The sequence below is a fragment of the Nomia melanderi genome, chromosome 6, assembly GCF_051020985.1.
Source record: "Nomia melanderi isolate GNS246 chromosome 6, iyNomMela1, whole genome shotgun sequence".
Taxonomy (NCBI): domain Eukaryota; kingdom Metazoa; phylum Arthropoda; class Insecta; order Hymenoptera; family Halictidae; genus Nomia; species Nomia melanderi.
The window spans coordinates 12,811,531-12,834,208 of NC_135004.1; the positions used below are offsets into that span (position 1 = coordinate 12,811,531).

At 39.0% G+C, this 22,678-nt stretch overlaps 1 protein-coding gene and 1 long non-coding RNA gene across 5 annotated transcripts in view; one reads left to right on the forward strand and one right to left on the reverse strand.

The window, feature by feature from the left end:
• The window catches only part of Sap47 (Synapse-associated protein 47kD), a 128,293-nt gene extending 107,202 nt beyond the window's left edge, over positions 1 to 21,091 (forward strand). The window contains exons 8-9 of one of the 4 annotated variants that reach the window (XM_031978945.2): positions 9,136 to 9,330; positions 16,886 to 21,091. In XM_031978945.2, coding sequence (XP_031834805.1) covers positions 9,136 to 9,330; positions 16,886 to 17,040 — 350 coding nt within the window. In that variant the 3' untranslated portion in view covers positions 17,041 to 21,091. Of the gene's footprint in view, positions 1 to 9,135; positions 9,331 to 10,589; positions 12,761 to 13,037; positions 13,177 to 16,885 lie in introns of those variants that run through there. The other 3 variants (XM_031978948.2, XM_031978947.2, XM_031978949.2) reach the window with 3 other exon arrangements.
• On the reverse strand, positions 12,057 to 22,591 carry LOC116427966 (uncharacterized). The gene is made up of 3 exons (XR_004235185.2): positions 22,429 to 22,591; positions 21,057 to 21,145; positions 12,057 to 20,625 (listed from the first exon to the last, which is right to left on the reverse strand). It is a non-coding gene; the product is annotated as an uncharacterized LOC116427966 (long non-coding RNA).
• Positions 22,592 to 22,678: the final 87 nt, after the last annotated feature.

Genomic DNA, 22,678 nt, shown 5'->3' on the forward strand with positions numbered 1-22,678 from the left:
GATTGAGAAAGAAATTTCATTATCCTCCATTTCGTTTTGATTAAGAGATACATTGAATATCTGAATTATTTTAAAATTTTCAGTTAATACCTTATAATTGTACTAATTAGTCATTTATCATTTTCTAAATTTTACTTTTAACTTATTTTTGAGTTACAATCGAACACTGCATTTCTCAAATGCTATAGTTCGCTCAAGTATATTATCAAAAATTTCCCAATGTAACGTCTATATAACTTCCTCTTATAATTTTCTCATTATTCCGACTGCAATCTATCCATTTCAACGCCGCGCACCGCGAAACTTCGATGACTGACAGCAATCCGCAATGTTTGAATCGCTTGTAGCCGGGAACAGACCGAAGTCAGTTTGGAAAGGGTCGATCACAGTGGCGCAACGTAAACACACCCTTCCCGTTCGTTCTCCAGTAAACGCTGCCTTCTAGTTTGCATTGCAGTTTCGAGCTGCTTGACTCGAAGCCCGTTATGTCTATGCGAGCACGACGCGGGTAAACGAGTAGATTGTCGAGACGTTCCGCTGAGACGAACGGAAAAGAAAGAAAGAACGAACGAACGAACGAGCAAACAAGCGAGCGAGTGAGCGAGCGAGCGAGCGAAAGACACAATGCAATCGGGACGATGAAACGTTTACGAGCATCGACGTTCTTTCCGCGGCTGATCTACGATCTATTTCGTCTGCGCACCTTTGAGATCGAGATCGTCTTTGCATGGCACATCCGAGGATTTTACGCGATCCCCTTAGATTTATCTGTCCCTGGACGGGCCGCGAGCAACGTACCGGCTGGCCGGTATCGTAAAACTCTCCCCTGCGATTCCTCGTTGCGCTGGGAACACGGGCGCTGCAGCTAAATTGGACAGCGCGCGTATTAAAGTTCGTGTGTGGACTGCCGATGTTCGGCGGAAACTCGCGGAACATGACGCGAAATAATTTACAAATAACCGAGTTAACGCATTGTACGCCGGATAAATTTCGGCTGGTAAAAACGCGAGCGTCGGTGATTACTGATGGATTTTCAACCCTTCGCGGACGAGGATTCTTTGAAATGTACAAAATATTCAGCTGAAGCTAAATTATATATCGGTTACTTAAGTGATAGGAAAAACAAATTACGTGATGTCTTGGTATTTGAGTAACCCTCTATGAGCCGAATTTTTGTTCACGATCATAAAATCTATGCAGTAGAAAATTAATAAATATCCACATATGAATACGAATTAACAATGTATTCAATAGTTTCCATAGTTTTAACGAATATATTTCGTAACTATCAAGTTACAATGACGTTAAACTTCATTTTATTCGCCATTTTGAGTGCAAATGAAATAAATCGACAAAATGCTAATATACTGATATGTGACTTCAAAGTTACACGGGCCCGTGGAGGGTTAAATTATTCGTTTATGACTTCATCTTCGAAACATGAAAAGTTCATCGAAATGTCGGCATTCGTCCGCAAAGGGTTAACATTCGATCCTAAAACACTCTTCATTCGCACCTCGATCTCTCAAGCTCTGTCCTAAACATTCTTCTCATTCTTTCATTTGCACCCTAATCTCTCGCATGCCCTACACTCCTGTCGCTCGGTTATAAACATTCTTCGTTCACACCTTAATCTCTCGCATACCTTACAAAACGATGGACTAAAAATCTCACATTATCGCGGGACCGGAATGTGTTAATATTCTGATTCTCGGAGGGTTAAGAGGGAATGAAATGAAAACTTGATAAGTCCGTATGTTTACGGTAGAAAAAAATGAAATGCTCGGGGTAATTGCATTGTAAAAAAGTTGGGGAATATATCCGTAGTCTGGATCGAGTAAAAAACTTCTGATAAAGTACAGCCTCGTTCGCCATTTGTTCTCGAGGCCCCCGCAGCTGTTCTCAGCTTGGAACGGTAACTGGTAACGAACGTTCGAACTACCCCCATCAACGGCGTTATTCGTGCGTTCCGTCTTCCTGGCGTTCGTTAAATATTTCTTTATGGGAAAATAAATAAGAACGAGGCATCTCTTGTAATATTCTCGAATGACAAAGAACTAGTTCAATAATTGTTAAGAAAAATGTTTTCAAAAAGCTAATATATTCGATGCGACGTTCGAACGTTCGAATTTCCGATACATATTTAACCCTTTGCTCTCGACAATGTTTTTCATTACAGACATTCATTATTTTCTGAAATATTAACCATATTATTTACTTACATAGAGAAAATCTTGTATAAATTATAGGATAGAGTTGTTTTGTTTCTGTTCCATGTGTTAATACCTTATTCGACGTTTTATATTGAATTTTCATTATCATTGTGCGTTCAATCAAATGACTGAGAGTCGCCTCTCGAGTACAAAGGGTTAACCTTTAATGGTTGAAAGGTCCCGTTACGGGGACGTAACAGTTACACCATAGAAAACGAAAGACCCCAATACGGAAACATGGCAAGAAGTTTTCATTTCATTAATCTACCACCGCAGTAATTCTCTTTATCAAATATTGCAACGTATCATTGGTTTATTGATCATGCACTGACAAATATTTACCGTAATACATTTTATGGGCGAAAATTACAAAAAAGCTCTCGACCATTAACCATACTAAACTCGTGTAATATTTTACCATCGATTTAAACGAAACAAGAAAATTGTCAATTCCAAGTGAAAATTTCATTAGAACATTACAGCAAAATATTTGTCTTCGATCCACGGGTAACAAACAACATTGACTCGTTAAATTACTCTAGAAATCTCCAACACGAACCTCCCTCATCATCGTACAACAAGGGGTTAAAGGTTAAAAGCTTCGCACCTAAAACCGGAAGATTTTATCTCCCGAGAAATTCGCCCGTTATTTTCGGCGAGTTTCCACGTTCACAAATCAACGGCAGCGCGTTGCGAGCGAAATTCACGGTCCGCGGTCGGAGCCATAACTCTTTCGGAAATTCCGGCGCGTCCGCGGCGTTGAAATTTATTCAGCCCACACACGGCTCGCTGTCTATAAACATCCACGGTCTAATCACGGCGGCCGGGTTACGCTTGTCCCATCGAATTTCCTGATCGTGAAAATGGTAACGACGCGCCGCAGCACAGTGTATTCTGGAAAGGTTACACGGCCAGATATACTATTCGGATGGAAGCGGGCGACGCGTCGCGTCGCGTCGCGTCGCGGTCGCAAATTATCGAGCCGCGGCTGATTAAAGTACTGTCGGAGCCGTGTTCCCGCGTCGCGCCCCCCGGAATTATAGATGCAACGTTAATTCGAGGTGAAACGATAATTCCCGATGAAATATTGATAACCGACCGGCCGGAAAATCAGCGCGTCAGTGCGTTGGCGGAAAAGAGCGGGCCCAGACACGGCTTTCCGCGCGATTCGTTCGTCGCGCTCGGAGCTGCGAGACCCCGGGACCGGGAAAGGGGATGAAACCCTCCGCGAGGAGGAAGAACGGAGAGAGAGGAGCGCGTAAACAATGCAGAGGCCGGAGTAATCAACGATACGAGACTGTATTTCATTGGAGATCGAGGATACGTGGTATACGTCAATGAGAAATTGCTTGATTAGTAGATGTAGTTTGATGGGAAGTTCGTCACTGCGGATCTTTATGGAAATTAACCCTTTGCGCTGTTGTGGAGGTCAGTTTTATTCGGGTGTGCTTCTTTGCCGAGATTATATTATGTTATTTTCAATATTATTAGTAAGAATCGTTTACTGCTATCTATAAACTATCTATTTTGATGCATTAATGCATTAATAATTAAGATATATTAACCCTTTGCGGACGAATGGCGACATTTCGATCAGACGAAATTTTCATATTTGGAATACTAAGTCGCAAACTAATGACTTTATTACTTGAATGACAAGTGATCAGTGCGTAGTTCCCTTTTTTATTATTGTTTAAGCATTCGATGTATAATTTAGCTTCGAAAGTTGCAAGCTTCGTGTACTTTAAAGAGTTTTCGTCCGCAAAGGGTTAATAGTTATCGAGGAACTGCGAAAGAAATTCGGAGTGCAAAGGGTTGAATTTTTAGGAATTATTAGAAAAGTATGAGAAATGATTTTTGGAGAGTTTGTAAAGGGTACTTTGGATATCTCATATACTTGCAATTTTGCTCTTTTAAATTTTGCATAATTGTGTGAGAATCCATTACGAAGTTTATAAACGTCAGACTAAAATTTTCTAGTACGTTCCTTTCATTTCGTTTGCATTTTCTACTCAAATCGATTAAAAACGAGAGCCTCGAAACGAAGACGTCACTGTCGCTACATTAGTTATTAATACAATCTCTTCTCATTACTTCTTAATACAATCCTTTTCCATCAGTTATTAACACAGAATCCGTTAAAAAAGCAGTTCCCATCGTCGTACACCGCAAGATCAATAAATTCCGAAAATAATTCCGCGAGTCTCTTTCCGAGTGGCTTCATCCCGTCGACTGTCTGCGAACGTTGAAGCCTCTCTCCCCCGCGGGAGCTCGGCTCGCCGCTTCGGGGAATACCCGCGCGACAAGTTGAACGAGTCCCCGGGTCTCCGACGACTCGATAATGTCTCGCGCCGAGAAACTTAATGACTTATTTGCCGCGAGGAATTATTGAATGAACGAGCGGGAACCACGCTCCCAGGGAAGTCTCCGCGAATTGGTGTACAGTGTCTCAGACGATTTTCCAGCAAAATTAACCTTCGCACAGCGGATACCGGGTCCGTCAGGACCCGAATGCGTGTCGCTCCTGGGTGGCAATTGTTTAAACTAAGTCAAAGTATATCCCCATCGTGTCCCCATCCTCTATCACCTGTCTTTCAGGAAGGAACACAGGTAGATGTGTGTCGCGTTGCTCAGGAGAAGAGCTCCGAAAGGAACTCTAACTTGCACAGTCGGAACAGGAACACTGTCTCGCGGATTTCCGACTGGAAGTCTCGAAATAGATTTGTTAACGATTAGGTTAGACGGCAATTATCGCGTCGAAGAGACTGATCGACGCGGAACGCTGCGAGCGAACGACGAATGGCCGGGGCTCTTCTCTCGAGCAACGCGGAGTAGTGTAGTATGTGTAAAGTGAGCGAGAGCTAATCGCACTTCAATGCAATTACAGTGAAAGTTGTAATACCTGTCTCTAATAAGTACTATTACTACGTAGCGATGTCCAGCGAAAGATGGTTGTCAGTAAATCATGGCAAGTTTAGTAAACTCATTAACGAAAGTGATCATGACGATGAAGTCTATCGAAGAAGGTGTCGTACGGTAGAGCCGGAACAGCAAGATCATGGGAATGATGTATTCTCTGCTGAGTGTGTCGTGAACAATGAAAGTCACATAGTTTCCGGATGTGTCCGGAGGTACACTGAATAAATGTCGACGGAGGTCACAGAGTACTTTTCGAAATAGTAGCGATACATTGGCTGAACAGTGAACACGTGCGTAGTATCGAAGAGTCTCCCCGACTTTTCACTGGCGATGAGATGGTGGATATTATTTGTAATGTTCACGAACGAGGCGACTCTGCCCGAGTGTCACGATGCAAATGCCACAAGTTGGAAACCAGTACCGCACCGATGTCCGTGAATACTCCTTAATACTGTTTAGGGTAATAAGGATAGTAAACCGAAGAAGTGATTTCCGTAGAACCTATGCTTGAACTGGTTTCTGAGTTACCAAATTGTCGTTTGGGAGTCTATACACGGTCTGTTCGACGGCGATCTCGCCACTTGCTTATAGACCAACCCGTTCGCTACCAGGGTCTCAGAGGAGAATCTGTTCTCTAACAGGAAGCTCTAAAAGGAAATTCCATTATTTTAAACAACGTCGATTGACATTAACACGTTCAGTGCCACGTGTACCACATACGGTACACGTTCTCTAAGAAAATCATTTTTAAGACACATGGTCACTGACGGTTAAAGCAGCGAGAACATAAAGGAGTATCAAAACAAAAATCAGCAAACAATCAAGTATAACTTAATATTTAATTCGAAAAATCGGTCCATCAGCAAAATATAACCGAGATTCGTGGCACGGAACGTGTTAAATCTGAAGTGACCAATTCGACTCCGATTCGTCAAGAATCAGAAACTAATTGCCGCAGACCAAGAGTATGCATCTAGTTCATTACTTTGTAACTCGGTCTGTCGCGACACGACGTCGGAAACATAAAGAACACACGTCGCGTCTTCGCGACGCCGGCAGGAGACTCGCGGCGTCACGTTTATGTGACGCTGGTAGCGAAAGGGCTGAACTCAAAGTGTGTTAGCTCTGCTTTACACACTGCTTGCGGGTGCAAGCAACAGCCTAAGGCCGGGTCCACACAGCTGTTCGCGAGCAGTTGGCTCGCCAAACATGCTCGCCGGCGGTGTGGACGGTTTGGCGAACACCGGGCGAGCAGAGATCTCATCAGCGAGCAGTGTTCGCTAGGGAGCTGGCACATCAAAGGATCTGTTCGCGAGCAGGGAACGTGTCCGGACGTGTCCGATATTTAGTACCGACCGAACAAGTCATCGACCGCTTGCGATCTGTCTCCAGTGTGAACGCGACACTATTCCTCTCGCGGGTAGCTCGCGAACAGTTCTCTTCGGGCCGGACGTGGCCTTAGGAGACGGAGCGCGGTCTTGCTGGCCGATGTGTAAATTCCTTGGTTTCCCTGGCAGTCAGCGGTGAATCCATGTCACCTGGCCGCTGTCTTCGACCACGCGTTTGGAAGAGTAATCGAAGAAGGAAGGAAGCGTCGAAATTCTTAGCCGAAGGGAAGACGACTGGAGGATGCCGAGTTCTGGGACCGTGGTCGAAGACAGCTGCGCGGAACGCTCAACTATATGCTTTCTTTTCGTTTGTCGTTCGCTATTCGCCGACTCGGCGAGTCGGGAGAGTGTACGGATGACGTTCGGAAGAGACGTTTCGCATTCGAGAGAACGATCTCCACCGGCAGCGCGAGTCGCGGCAGATTCGGAAGTGCGCCGACGTTTCTGTGAATCGATGGCTCGAGTATTAGGGAGCTGAGAGAGACGAACGGCTGACTTGCGGCTGTTAGGTACATTGTATACCTTGCGGCGGGATGCAAAGGATATTGCGACTCTTCAGTACAGTCGGCGATAGACGAGCAATTGGTAACTTATCGATGTAGATGTCCTTTGAATGTTTGGACGTTATGTGATCCTCGAAGCGTTTTGCTCTTGTAATGTTCAAGTATGTTTAGAATCGATGTGAAACACTGACAAGAAACAGGGTGGACAGTCGAAGATCTTTCCGAGTTTTGGGAGCGGTCTGATCGAACTTCACCGATCTGTCAACGGAAGAGCTGTTATTGGATAAGCTTACAAAAATGAATGAGCAAGTAATTCGTTGTAGAGACAGCAAGAGAAAATCGGAAAGATCTGACGGTGATACTCACGATACTCTGAAACAAACTCAAGAACTCTCATATTTCCATCGCATTTTTTCTTTGCTCGGAATAGAACTTTCGTTTCTTGTATTCCACCGGCACGAGAATTTTCTTTCCAACGGTACACCACGAACACGATATACATCACCGGTGCAGATACTAAGTCCGAGCCGGAAGTAATTTCTGTCCGCAACGAAAGGAAAGGCGGTGTAGACTCTCTTGATAAGTTAGTTAGGTGACACACTTGTCGGAGGTTGCACTAGACGAATGGCCTTTTACTCTGTTTCTACATTTCCACAAATTTTCATTTTCCAAATTGCAATACCCCTTTGTAATTTGGATCGCGAGGTTGCCCCACGAGAATAAGAAGAACAATGTTTTTGCAGGAATTGGGCACACAACTAACTTCTAGATATATTGATGAACGTGTACCTGCACTTGAAAGTGGAGTTTTGATGTCGAATAAGCGTATTGCAGATGCAATCGAATCAACTGGCGGAATCGAAGCATCAAATGACAAAAAGAGAGCCACACACCAGTTTCAGAAAAAAAATGTTCCAAGGTGTTATGTTTGTGTGGTCAATGATAATAAATTCTGACGAATACACAATATATAATAGACACATATGTTCTGTACATGGAATAGAGGAGGTAATCGTCATATGTACATCTTGTTCAAATAAATAATAAATATATGTCAAATACATAATATATATGTAAACCAAATTTGTTCATTTTTTGCCCTTATCACCGACGGCAACGAGTTCACGGCAATAATTGGCAATTATGTAAATTCGACGTCCATACTTCTCGAAAACAATCGACGAGTTTCTTTCATCGACGTTTGTCCCATGAAACAATTTTCCGTTACACTTTCAGCTCTCGATTCCTTAACGGTACAAGTTGATCATTTTTTAAGTTACGACGCGAATTTAGTTGCCAGCGATTCGTAGACTAATTTCGCTAAGGGTCCGGTTGGACCCGGTATTACGATCATCCGCCATCCGAAGGTTAAATTTTGTTTGTGACACAGTCATCGCCATTGGTATCCGAACAACCGATGCCGTTTTATTTTTCGCTTGATTTCCTTTCCCATCGAATTACTTTTTTAATCGAACACATGCGCCATTGATTTATGTTTATTTATTAATGTATCATTTATATTTTATAACAATTTTCAGCATCCTCCGCGAGCCTCATTGCTCATCGGGACGTATGCATAAAACGTAAACACCGATAGCCAATAAGTATAATGAAAACCAAACAGCAGATTCCTCGTACACAATCAATTCCCGGCGTCGAACAACAAACAAACAAAAAGACAATCGAGTGGCACACCTGGAGTAACCAAATCTCCGGTGAAAGTCAACGTTTCACGCATACGACCCGATGGGGCCGCCTAAGTGCCCGAGAAGTCGAAAAAACTGTATCTCCGGCACAATCGAAAGCGACCGTTCCATCAATATTGCTTTCGTTCAAACATCGCGGCCGGGGAAAAATGCAGAGATCAAACATTCGGCAAATGAATATCAAACACCGGCTAAAGTGGTGAATCGATTCCGGGGTTTCAATTTGTTTCGGGTCAGGGAGGAAGCGCCGCGTGTCCTTGTGCGCGCACACGGTGAAACGTGCACGCGCGCGAAAAAGAACGAAAGGAATAAAGGGGACGTTGAAAAGAACGGGGACAACGGCTGGAGAGCCGTTAGCGGGCTTCGCGAATACCGGTTAGGCAGTTCCCGATCCCTTTTGGTTTAGCCGTCAGTGTTGTCTTGCGCACAGTTCAAACGACCACGGGCCAGGAAACCAGCGGGACCACGACGACCGGCGGTAATAGCGCATTGGTCGATTCACCGGGCCATGAATTCGTCTCCGACAGCATGAGAGTCACGGACACTGACCTCGAAGAAGTCCGGGAAGGCATGAAGAAGCTTGGAATGCAACCACCTAAAGGTTAGTGATCATTCGTTGTAGTTACTCTTTATTACCGATGGACCGTCGCTCGTACCAATACGAACCGTTTCGTGGCACAATTACTTGGTTCTTTCTTGTGCAGTTTCTGAGGGTTTGAATAAGGATTAGTGGAATTATTGAAATGACGGGTTTTAGGTTCCTTGTTTCAGATTTTGATTGTTGGTGTCTTGGAAGTTATTACAATATTTTGAAACTAACTAGTTAACGTTGAATGTCATGGAGTCACGAGTGAACCTCAAGTCGAATTATTATAGTTCATTTAATGAAACGATTATTTGAAAGCATTTCTATATAAACGATGCTACTCGATGTAGTGACTTCAGCTAGATGAATGTGCAGTAATAATGTAATTAAATTTGTGTATTTTGTTAACTTGTTGAGGTTTTGAAGTGTTTCTATAGGAACTCCAAGAGTGCATCTGTTGAGAGTTTAATTAATTTGCAATTCGGTTTGTGATGCCAAATGAGTTTTTGTAATAATTTCTTAATGAAGCATTTATCTTTTTCATAATTTCTCAACGAAGCATTTGTTACCTTCTTAATAATTTCTCCTCGAAGCATTTATTACCTTCTTAATAATTTCTCAACGAAGCATTTGTTACCTTCTTAATAATTTCTCAACGAAGCATTTGTTATCTTCTTAATAATTTCTCAACGAAGTCTTTTTAATAATTGCAGAAGACATCAGAAATAGGTCACCAACTCGTCTAGTACTTCTATTAAATACCCGAAGTAATTTGAAAACTAAATATTTTCTCTTCAATGCTATAACGAATATCCAAAGATAATCGTAAAAACTCGATCGTTACTATTTTCACAAGAGTTACGTGTTAATTACATTAAACATTCGGCTGCTCCAGCGTTAATGAACTAGACGGACGGGAGGAGCCGGAATTGACCGCGCGGAATCGCGATGTACCTGAGCCAATATTGAACCGGCGAGGGAAGAGCTGGCCAAGCACTGCTCCCCGACTTTTTAATGAGCCTTTGACAAATTCCGGTGCTCCAGTGCCATTTTTCATAGTTTGAAATGTTACGGTTGAAGGCGCGCCGTGTTCGCTGCGTTAATGTGACCCAATTCCCGACACGTTGACATTCAGTCCGCTGACCGTTCTTGAGAAATGTCGATAGTTCTATCGACAATAAAATACTTGGAACAATTAGACCTTTATACGCTTGCTGATTATGAATATTCTGTTACTTGTACACATCAGTTTGAATTTTCTCGTGATTTTTTAGAATTCTTTCGCTCGACTCGACGGAATTAGAGGAACCACCAGAGAAACCAGGGTTCATGTTCAGGGATGTCGAGGATACGGCATACGTTTAATTGTTAATGTCTCTAATCCCCGGAGGGGGATACGGGTCCGACGAGCACTACAATCTGTCAAAGGCTCATTAAAAAGTCAACGTAACAGTCGGGGCTTCTCCCGTGAGTCTATAAGTGGTAACAGTCGGCAGACAGGGGTAGCAAAGTCGTAAAACTGGCCACTTCAAAGTGCGACTATTTATAAGGTATCTAATTTTTTTATCGAAAAGAGACTAAATTTATGTAGTCTTCTGTGGTCAGTTTAGCTTCTAACCCTTGTCATTCGAACTTTGTAAACTAGTTTCTTCAAAATTAGACTGATCAATTAGATTCCTTACAACAAGCATCAAGCTAACTTCTTTTCTTTCTACTTCGTAAATAAAATATAATGATTAGTCAAGTTAAAAATCCACATTAGTAGCTATAACTAATCCAATCATCTTAATTAATTACAAACTGAAAAATTTTGTTATTAAATATATTATAACATTTCTATCTATAATCGATAGAAAACAGTAAGATACATCTATGACTTTCCTTTCATGTGCGTATTATTTATTTATATGTTAATACGCTTTTTCTAAAATTACTTCGAGTTGCTAGTAATATCAGTGAGAAACAGCTTCGAGTGCAAAGCGTTAAAAACATTTGTATATTCTAAACAATGCTACCCAACGCGATGACATTCAGCTAGACGATCATGCAATAATAATGCAATTCAATCAAATGATTCAATATTCAATTCTTTTCATTTCATATACTTTGCTCTATGAAATACAACATTCAACGTTAAATAATAATCAAGATTTACCACAGATAAACAAGCAGAAACAAGACTTGTGCCACGAGATTTCGATAGATTGACCCACGAATCAATACAACCAGACCGATTACCCCAGAAATAGTCACGCGTGCACGTTACTCGAAACTTCTGTTATTTTTCGTCGAACACACACACACACAGACCTCGACGAGCCACGAAAACCTCGGAGACACGTTACGTTCCGTTACGTGCACCGGTGAAAATTTGTCGAGCAAGAAACACGTTCACAGGGACGCGCGCGCACCCCTTTCTATCTCTATTCGCCGGCCAGAAACAATGAATATTCAGTTTTAATAACGAAGCTATGAAACGTCCATTCAAAGTGGAAATGTGTGTGACATGTGTAGGACGCCGCGGGAGCTGTGATCTTTTGTGTACGTACCTACCTTTGATGGGAGTTGCACTTCGCGGAAAAACGTTTTCATTTTAACGGAATTATTCCTGGTCAGTTTTTTTACACGCGGCCTGGAATCATTTGGCTTTCCACTTGGTAAACGTCATTCTTCCTTTTACTCGCGGCACGTCGACCGGCAGCCAATTGGAAACATTCGATAAAGAACACACGCTCCTTGGGTTGACATTTACATTCATATGTAATTCATAATTCTACATAATTCGTTTTACATTACATTTCCGTTTGTACGTAACTAACACTAGAACTACCAGTCAAAACTGCTGGTATCGATTTCCTTGTTTCGCAGATATTGATGTCTCGAAAGCATTGAATATTAGAAATAATATTGAAAACAGATATTTTAAATACTATAATGTATGACAGAAACTGAAGATATTTATTACAATTTTTGTAGGGATTATATATGAATATATAATTACTATATATATGAGTCATTACAGGTAGTTCTAGTGCTAATTACATCATTATACATTATAAAATTACAGCTCTTTCGACAAACATCGATCACTATTTTCATTTTCATTGGACGATAGACTGATGCAAATCATTACAAAGATCGACGAAATTAGCTTTCATAGAGTGCGTACAATTTTCAGATACAATCATTCAACTCTGAAAGTCAGCGTAGTCAGAAAGGTTCACAGTACTCTCGCAATCATTATACATTAGAAATTTCGTTCGAATATAAACTGTTCGAACGACGGTAGAAGCGAATGGAGAAAGAAACTGGAGTTTTAGGATCCGATGATCCGTGCGCGAGACGTGTCCGAAACTGTCGGTGAATCAACGCGACACTGACGATTGTCGTGTCGCAAACAATGTTTCCCGAAGGTTCTTAATGCCTTGTCACCGTAGTGTCTGCGTTCATCCCCCGTTTCTCACGCAACTGTTCCAACTTCCTTCTCCCGGTGCACTTCCCCGTAGGAAACCGTCGTTCTCGTCGTCAACCAACTTTCCCACGTCGCACCACCTCGCGCCCCCTCGAGCGACCCACCCCCTTCTAACACCCCCGTCAATGTCTTCCGCGTCTCTGCCTGGTTGCTTGTCTCCCCACGCTTTTTGTCCGCCGCCTAACAGTATCTCATACACTATTAATTGTGTGACTAAACGACCTGTTTTTCGTTTCTATTTTGTTAACAGCTTAAAGAAGAGGAGGCAAGTCAATGACCGTACGTCGAACTCTCAGAAAAACCATGTTAGCAACCTTCTTTGTAGACCGTTCCGACAGGCACCAATGATTTATTAATACTCTGATTCTCCATCGAGACCCCTCCTTTAACTCCTCTAACATATCGATGAATTTCATCACTGCCGTTTTCATGACTTTGTATCCTCGCTTTTTTTACCATCATTCGCGTACTATCTAACGGATCACTGGTATCCTTTAACACATAAATACCATGTTCCTAACAGGCGACTAATTTACAATTCACCGCAATTTTCGATTCTGTCCTCTATGCTTTTAATCATTTGAGAGATATAAATAATTTGACAGCAATTCGAATATGACGAAACGATTTGGTTGATTTTTTAAATTATACATCCGTAAGCTGACTGTAAAGCAAAATTGATTGTTTGATAATTGTAAATGCTGTGCACATGCTAGAGTCGATGCTGACTAATAATGATTAAAAGGATCTAAAATCCAAACAGATTAATATTGACTCGTTGTTACGAGAAAAAATGAACGGACTATTTAAGGACGTTGGTAGAAAATAGATATTCTACTGGCCACAGAATGCCATAGAAGCAAATAATAAGAAAATCGGTTGATCTGCATAAGCATTGCTGCAAAGAAAGTACTATAAAGGCAAGTGGATTGTAAAATTTGAGGAATAAGATGAAAGGCATAAGAGAAAACAGAATTTTCATGATATAAGTAATAGGCTAATAAGAAAAAGAAGACTAATAGAAACAAGACATCTCTGAACATTATTGGAACATGATTGTATGCAGACGTTGATTCAATCCGTTGCCTCCGTCTTCGAATACTCTTCTTTTATTCAGCCATTCTGTATTTTATCATTTAGTTATTTCATCCATCTATACGATCATATTACGTAACAAACGAAACAACGTAAAGGAGTAACTTGAATCAGCATGGGGGCCTTTATTACGGAAAATGACGATAATAAATTAAGAAACTCCTAAAATATCCAAATAAAAACTGACAACTTCGAAAGATTGTCCTGTGACTAATTATTAGAAACATTTGGACATTGTTTTATACAAATAGAGACGGCGAAAGTGAAGACTGGAGATAGAATATATATAGAAATAAATTACGTCGTGTCTGGCATGAAAAACAAAATGGATTGAAGAATGAAAATAAAAATTTTATCGGTGATTCAACAGTTGAACGACAAAAATTGACGCTAATCTGAGAAGCGATGAAAACAACAAAACAAGCGACGGCGGAGATTATGGTGTAACTTGTGCTCATAATATATTTCCCCGCAATATTCCCCAAGGAATGCTGTACTACAATTGAACAGAAACAAGTTTGGAACAGTTTAAAAAGTTTCACACTGCTCTAAAAGCGTCGGATGGAAAATTCTATGGAAGTCAATTTGAAAAAAATGCATATTCTCCGATAAAGTTCACGAAACATCATAACTTATGTGCAGGTTTCTTTTTATGAACCACAATGCGATCAGGCTTCTGGGAATATTTGATTTTGTTTCTATACAACCGGATCGTATATAAAATTCAATAGTGTATAAACAAATAAATAATAAATACCGACGAAATACTTTTTTCCACCTTTTAGCATGGAAAGGCTTGGTAATTAAATTACGTTTGACTATTTTGTACAAGGTTTTCCATACACACCGAGAAGCTGTTAAATGCATCATGATAGCCAATAGTAACGACAATTAAAAGGAGAAATATAAACTGTAACGAGAAATATGCGATATTAATTGAATTTCACACAAAAATTTACGGAATCCGGCAAGCAGTACACTGAACCGTTAGATGAAGTGTCGGTTGACTTCACATTAATAAATGATTTCAGAAGATGGAGTATTTTACATACTCGACTGCGCAGATACGGTACCTTGATAAAGTAAATTACTCGAAAGTGTTTATTGCAATGTGTGAAGTGAAGTACTTGGAGAAATGGTTTGATGATATAAATTGTAGAATTTCAGTGGGCGGGGGATAGCGAATGTGGGTTCTTAATTATGCAGAACTGATGTTGTACGTGATGCGCAGCTTTCATATAATTATCAATTACAACATCTGCGTGAGGTTTAAGGTTTCCACTTTAATATTTTGACCACAAGTTACCATTACTCAACGATATTTAAAATATTGTTCAAACTGTGTCGTCAAGAGGCAGATCTACTCACAAGAAAGAATAGAAACTACGAATTCTAATCAGCTCCTGCGCAATGATATTGATTAAAGTCCGAGGCCACTATAATGTGATCAAATTCCTGCACATGCGACACCCAACCCTTCGACGGCGAATTATTTTTCTAAATTTAATCACGATACTGGTACATTCGAACGAATAAAATGACGATATATAAGTCTCGAACTTCAGTTGTTACGTTCAATATATGATTATGCTTTTCCACAGGCAACGACTGAATCATTCGTATTCACTGTTCACATTTTGTAGCCTAATCCTGAATGTATCAAACAAAGCAGATATCATAAAAAGCAAACAATAGTCTGGTAATGAAAGAAAGCATGAAAATAGAGCAGTTTATAAGAGGTTTCCGAAACTATTGGGAATTATTCAACGCTTACACCGGTCTGAGGACAAATCATTAGATGAATATGTAAATATAAGAAGCACAGTAATCGCTGAGAATGTCTGCTAGTGCGACAATAATTATAGCAAATGAAAATTACCCATGTCGCATCTCATTTCGATGTGAATAAAATGAATCAGACGATAATATATTGGCATTACAAAACGGCAACATGACACAGTGAAACCCGATTTCTGATATTTCTAATCATATAATTTCTTTATAGAACATCTTGTTAAATCGTTCATCTTACGCTCGCGGGAAGCATGATTACAAACAACTCGTACGTTTACAACTTATGTCGAGAAGAATTAATGAATCGAAACAGATTGCGAATGAAACGTCATTCTAACGCTGTCGAAAATGCGTATAAAAATTGCACTTCGTCAAGTATCATGATCCTCAGTTACTGTGGCTTTCTAAAGAAGCACCGATATCGTGAATACACTCACATTGTATAGAAAGTATATTTATTATCATATACTTTGTTGCTGTTTGTCATTTCGATGTAAGAGGACACGGAATTTTCCATGAAGCGATAAAAACGATAAAGCAACAGCAACTGATATAGGCGGAAACGAGATGACTTACATGGAGGAGGAACAAGAACATGTCTCGTTAATTAAGACCAGTTTGTAGAATATCAATACATTCGTATTTTTCACAAACGAAAGCGCAACAAATGAAGACTCCACTGATCTTCGAAATCGGTTGCTCGATTCGGAACAGTGTTCAACAGTAGTACAGATGAAAACTAACCCAATATCAATTAAACCAGTTAATAGAGTATCGAATATTCGAAGTCATCTATCCGCGGAAATCAGTATCCTCTTGTAAACCAATCTCTTGGGTATCTAAGTTCGAGTGAGCATTACTAAAAGTGGCGAAACGTAAACAATCATTACCGTGCTTCGATCGTCCTGCTTCTATGCAACGTCACCGTCTCATTAATTTCCTGAGTCCTCAATACCTCCCGAGTATCGTTCCCGCTTAATCTACCGATAGATTACAAATCGAATGCGAAGTGGGAGGAACCGAGAACAATTGACACAATATTTACAATCGTATCGCTAAGGTGTCGCAATGGCTAATAAGAACAAGCTTTTACCATTAATCAACGGACAGATGCACAGGTATACTTGACACGTATCGATTCACGCGCCCCCGCGAGCACGCGATAATTCATCGCGGAATCTATAATGCAGCTTGTTTCTCTCTCTACAGAGGAGGACTGGGAACGTGAGCTAGAAGCCGAACTAAAGGACTACGAGGTGGTGATTAGCAATGAAGATAGGAACGTAATGATCGACAGAGACACCATGGAGTGGAAACGGCAGATTGATGACCTCCTCGCGACGGAGGCAGACGAGAGTCACTAATTTGTCCAAGTGATCTTGTTTCGCGATTAATTAGTCGATTATTATACTTGGCATTGTGACAAAGGCTCTGGTCATTTGTAATTGATGTTGTTTCCTTACTGTATTGACCGCAATCGTGATCAAGATGCGATCACAAAAATATTTTGATCGGTATCACTTCAGGTTGCTTCGTTGCGAGTTCCTTTTAATCTCTGCTGAATCGTAATGTCGAAAAAAGGAATTCTATGTTCAATAAATAACAATGCCTACGATTTTACCGGAAGTACAGTTACTGTATGAACCTATGTTGTTTATCGTCGAACGAAATTTCTATATATCACTTACATACCAAGTAGATGATGTAAGAAGTGTGATAATTTAGTGTGTCACGATTCCGGTTTCTTGTATCATTATTAACTATCAGTTAGGTGTAGACATTAAAGTGACGACACTAAAGCCATAGAACACGAAATTCCACCTCCGGTAGAATTGCTTATATACTTCATTTGGCGAAATTCTAGTGTAATAGTGCGTTAAGCTATTATCGTGACGGGATTTCGCTAAGAAGCTCTCGTGTTGTATGCACATTCTACCGTTACTCTGTACACTCGGAGTTACATTTGAAACAATTGATAATCATTCAACAAATGATACAAAAAATTTATCGTGTATCCGACTTACATTAAGGTGGATAACTTCGCAAGTTCTTGTCATACAGTATAGATGAAATTGTAACATTGCCCAGTAGCAATGCGACCTATCACGTAGAATGATACGATACGAACGCTGGTGCTGCGTCAAATGGAAAGCATAATTAAACCAAAGGACAATAATTCATGTATACAGACTCTTGTTCTCACGTACTCCGTGCTCTTAGAGTACATTCTTACTCCCATACTCTTCGCAAGGTAAACGAATCTTATATGGAAATCGTTATTAGACGTAAAAACAGGTCACCGAAGAACAAAAGAAAATGGGATGATCTGAAGATAGAACATCAAATTAAAAAATGTTCTACCAGAAGGACTTTTGGATTTCGTAACCGTAGATCTCGTCCTCCCAAGGATTCTGATATTATAGAATGGTGGTCTAAACTAAAAGGAAAAATGAGAAACACCTCCTTCGTCAAATCATGTCAATTAATAAAACGATTAATCTTCGTTGCGGAAGATACTTAGGAAACTTGAACTCTGGTAATCAAATATTGGTAAAACAAGGATGTAAAACGGCGTTTCTCATTTTCAACCGTAGACGACCGTCGGAATTGTGTAAGACGACGTCATGATTGTAAAAATTCGAACCATTCGTGGACATTTATAATGCAATCTCTAAGCCTTAACGTCCCATTTTCTCGTTCCTATTTCCAATAGTGCTGTACTGTTCTGTAACGATCTATACATCGAACAGTTCAGTACAAAGGTAGTAATACGTCGGCGCTGTTTACCAAATTCCATATATAGATTGATGCTTAGTCATGTCGTAAGTTTTCATAGTAATCCATTTCATCGTATCAAAAGTCTTATAAATATTTCAACTGTATGGTTTAAGTGGTTTAGAAAGTTAGCCACTACACACGGGGAATTCGGTGTGGAAGAAAAACAGCTTGCTATGCTATCCGAAGAATACACCTGGGTGAACGTACACAAACGTCTGTGTTTTCTGATTGCCGACACAGTGCAGGTGTGCCTAAGCTGATCCTTAGATACATTTTCATTATGCTGAAGTAGTTTACAAATATACCATAAAATGTACCTACGATCTTCTGTCAGCCCACTGCACTGTTTTGGTATATCATTTAGCGAAGAATTATACGTACAAAGCATACACAATTGCGATCAACGATGAAGCTATTCCTGACACAGTACAATGGATTCGCAACTATGTGTTTGTCGTATATTTACTTTAAGTATTCTCTATTAAAACGCAACACTGTTACGTTTAACCAGGGTGGCTATAAATCTCCGTGGCTAACTCTCATTGCCATTACCATTAGTGTTCACATCATGATACAAGCGAAGAATAAAAAGATGAAATTAAATCAACAACTACTCCCATGAAGTTGAAATCAGCTTTGTAGCGATAACGATTCTACGGTACACTCATCTTTTAAATGACGTCGTTCTTTTAGTTTCGTTGTTCTCGACACGTTGATATCTTCTGGATAATTTGTTGACATCACAAACATGTGTCTAGGGAATGGCAAGCCATTCTGTAGACAGTGAGCTGTTTAAATTAATTGAGAATAGAACGGACGTTAAATGAGTATGATGTGTACATAGGAATAGCTGTGTTAACTCAAGAAATATTAATATATATTTGCGCGTTTGAGAGTAAGAATGGACAATAGTATATACGTATATATCAATTGTTTTGGTTTAAGTACTTACGTTTACCGCAGGGTGGCTAAATATTGCAGAATATAATAATGATATCCTCTTAGGCAATTACAATATATTCCAGATCAGAGTGCTACTCAAAGAACTTCTAATATTCTGTAACTTTCTTCGATTTTCAATGCAATCGGTCTGCCGTTCAATGTTGCAAATAAAGTCTTTAACATAACAGTAAAAAAACAAAGCTAATAAAAATAAATTGTTATTCTAAATTTAGCCACTCTACGACCAAATAGAAAATATATAAGTATACTTCTACGTGATACTATACATCTGCATCAACAAGTATCCTCGATATACAGTTATAACGATCTAAATTTGTCCGTGTTGCTTTTCATCTATACAGTATGCAAGGATTCATTACAATCATTTCTCTCAAAACAAAAGAAATAAGACAAATTGGTGTGAAGAAATCTTTTTTTTACAAATGATATCTGGGATCCGGCTGACGTATTGCGAAAGTTTCTTTTTGTGCTCGTATAAATTCTCACTGTCATAGGAATATTGTGGCACGGTAAACAACGTATAAGTGCACGCACACAAGTGTATTAATCCTACCTTTAGTATCATTAAAATTTCAAGTATGCATTTGGGCCTAATGGTAATTGATGAAGAACTGTTAGCCTCAGTGATGTTCGAATTTGTATTTGAATGAACGGTAACATATGTATCTTCCAACGTTATCTGTTCATATTATTTTTCAAGCTGCAGCTCGTTGTGTGAATTCAATTTAATATACTCCATGGAAACTTATGTGCTCCCCATTCTTATAATTTCTATCAATTCAATTCAATTAATTATTCAGCAATGATTTATATGTCACACAACAGTACAAAAAATAGACTTGAGTATTTTTCTTTTGTATCTGTGCAAAAAGAAGGAGCATAATATACGTTTTCGTTCATCATTCATTTAAACTACACCACCGGACGGAGCACAGAATAACATGTCAAATAAAATTAATATGATATAACTCCGGAAACGCCGTGAAACTGACTTAGAAGCAATGCTAGATTTTCATTACTCTTCTATCTTCCATAAGTAACCCAATTGCATCTTAATTATATATTCAATAAACTGATGTAACTGTACTTCTCTTCTCGTGGCTACTTGATGTAGAAGTCAATGGCCGTTTAAAACTCGATCAACTTCATTGTTGATTAATGTTACGACATTTTCGTTTAAACTCCGTTGTCGCTGTTTGTGGTCCTATCTATAATGAAACAAAGAAACTCGAGATAATTCATGGCCTAACAAGATCATTTTACACTTTAGACTATTGCTACACGCATGTATGATACACGGCGCACTTCGGCGATCGGCCGATTTCAAAGTGACTGTTAAACGAAGACGAAACTATTCTACGGTACAATGTATTCACTTGTAAAGATTAACTGTACACTCGATAGGTATGTATATATACTTATAAAGTATATATGTACATATATACATATGAGAATAAATAGTAAGTATATATACGTATGTATGTATGTATGTATATATGCGTTGTTGACTGCTTTGAAATTATGATAATATATTAAGGAATAGCTATCGAGTGCGCATGGACGAACGCGTTAAATTTGGGAACTGTTGACGAATAAATTATTATTGTAACTGCGGGATGTAATAATAGGAATCATGTACCTGGTCAGAAATAAATCTGATGGAAAGATTGAGAATGTAGGTTCGTTTCTCTTGTCGATTGTTTCCTTAGTCGCTACTTGGAACTTTCTCTGTAATCATACAGAGGATGGATCATAGAAACTCGGTTTCTTTAATTAATTAGGTATATATTCTTTAAAATCCAATAATTTAATTAAATGGTTGTATATTCCTCAAAATCCAATATTTTAATTGGATAGTTATATATTCCTCAAAATCCAATAATTTAATTAAATAGTTACATATCCCTCAAAATCCGATATTCTAATTAAATAGGTGTTCCGTAAAATTTAAGTATTAAATTATAAAATATCAAGGATATCCTTTTATAATGTATAGTGTAATTGGAAATATGTATTATGAGACTAATATGAGCTGATTTTATCATGGACACCTTGAAGTAGACGTTATGGATTTAGCAGTATACAAACAGGGTAGGTACATTTTTTTTGTTTTTGGAAGTACCGAACGCTAACATTGCTTTCAAATTACGATTCCTGAATAGCGATTCATGTCACCCTGTACGTATTGTTCCACACATTTCACGCAAAAAAAATATAGAATGACAAGGATACCTCTTGTATCGAGTAACGTAAATCGCGATTCAGGAATTAGCGTGAAAGCAGCCTTACGGTAATTGCTTTCGTGTTTATGAATTTGAATTTGAATTTAAACTGAATTGAACTGAAATTCTCATTTATTGCTAGTAGAATGAAAAGTTTCTAATTTCTAATTTAATACTTCTAATGTTGACGCTATTTATTTTAGTTCATTTTTATTAAGAAATCGAAGCGAAGAATATGGTTGAAAAATTCATTAGTTTAGCCATTTAACTACTACGGATCTTCACAAAAATTCGCTAGAAAATGCTGAATGGTACGATCGCTCCATTTTTATATTTCTAAACGGATAATATAAAGATAAATAATTCAGAGAAACATAAATGAATAAATTTAATTTGACTTTACGAACTGATAGACTGGGACTTTTGAGCAATGAACCTGAGAAACGCGATCGCACCGTCTAGCGGTTAAACAATTATTATAAACAATTTAAGAAATATCTAATACTAATAATATAAATACTATTATTAATCTTATAGCATGCTTTAACTTCTAAATAGTGCAAGTAACAATTTAGAATTATTTTAACAGTAACATTAAATTCTTTCTAAAAATTTATGTAAGCCTATACAATATTATTAACGGTTTCACTTAATGAAATAGGTAACTAAAATACAAATGTTAGACTCTTTCCCATTATTATATTCTTAAGAAATAATTACGTTTAGATAACAAGTAAAAGTTACAATACAAATTATTAACAATTTAATAATCGTTTTCGAAATACACACCTTCAGTTCCAATAATACAGGCTTCTCTTCGAGAGTGAGAAATTAACAGACATTTATATGTACTATAAATCTTCAACGAATAATTTAAAATCAACACACTCTATGAAGCACGAGGGCAGATCAATCAAAAGAGGAATAAATGGTACAAGCGACGATATTTATATTCATTAGCCTCCTCCATTCACATAGAAGCCGATGGAAGAGTAGGGGAAATCTGATGTTGTCAATAATCTGTTTGAATGTGAAATCG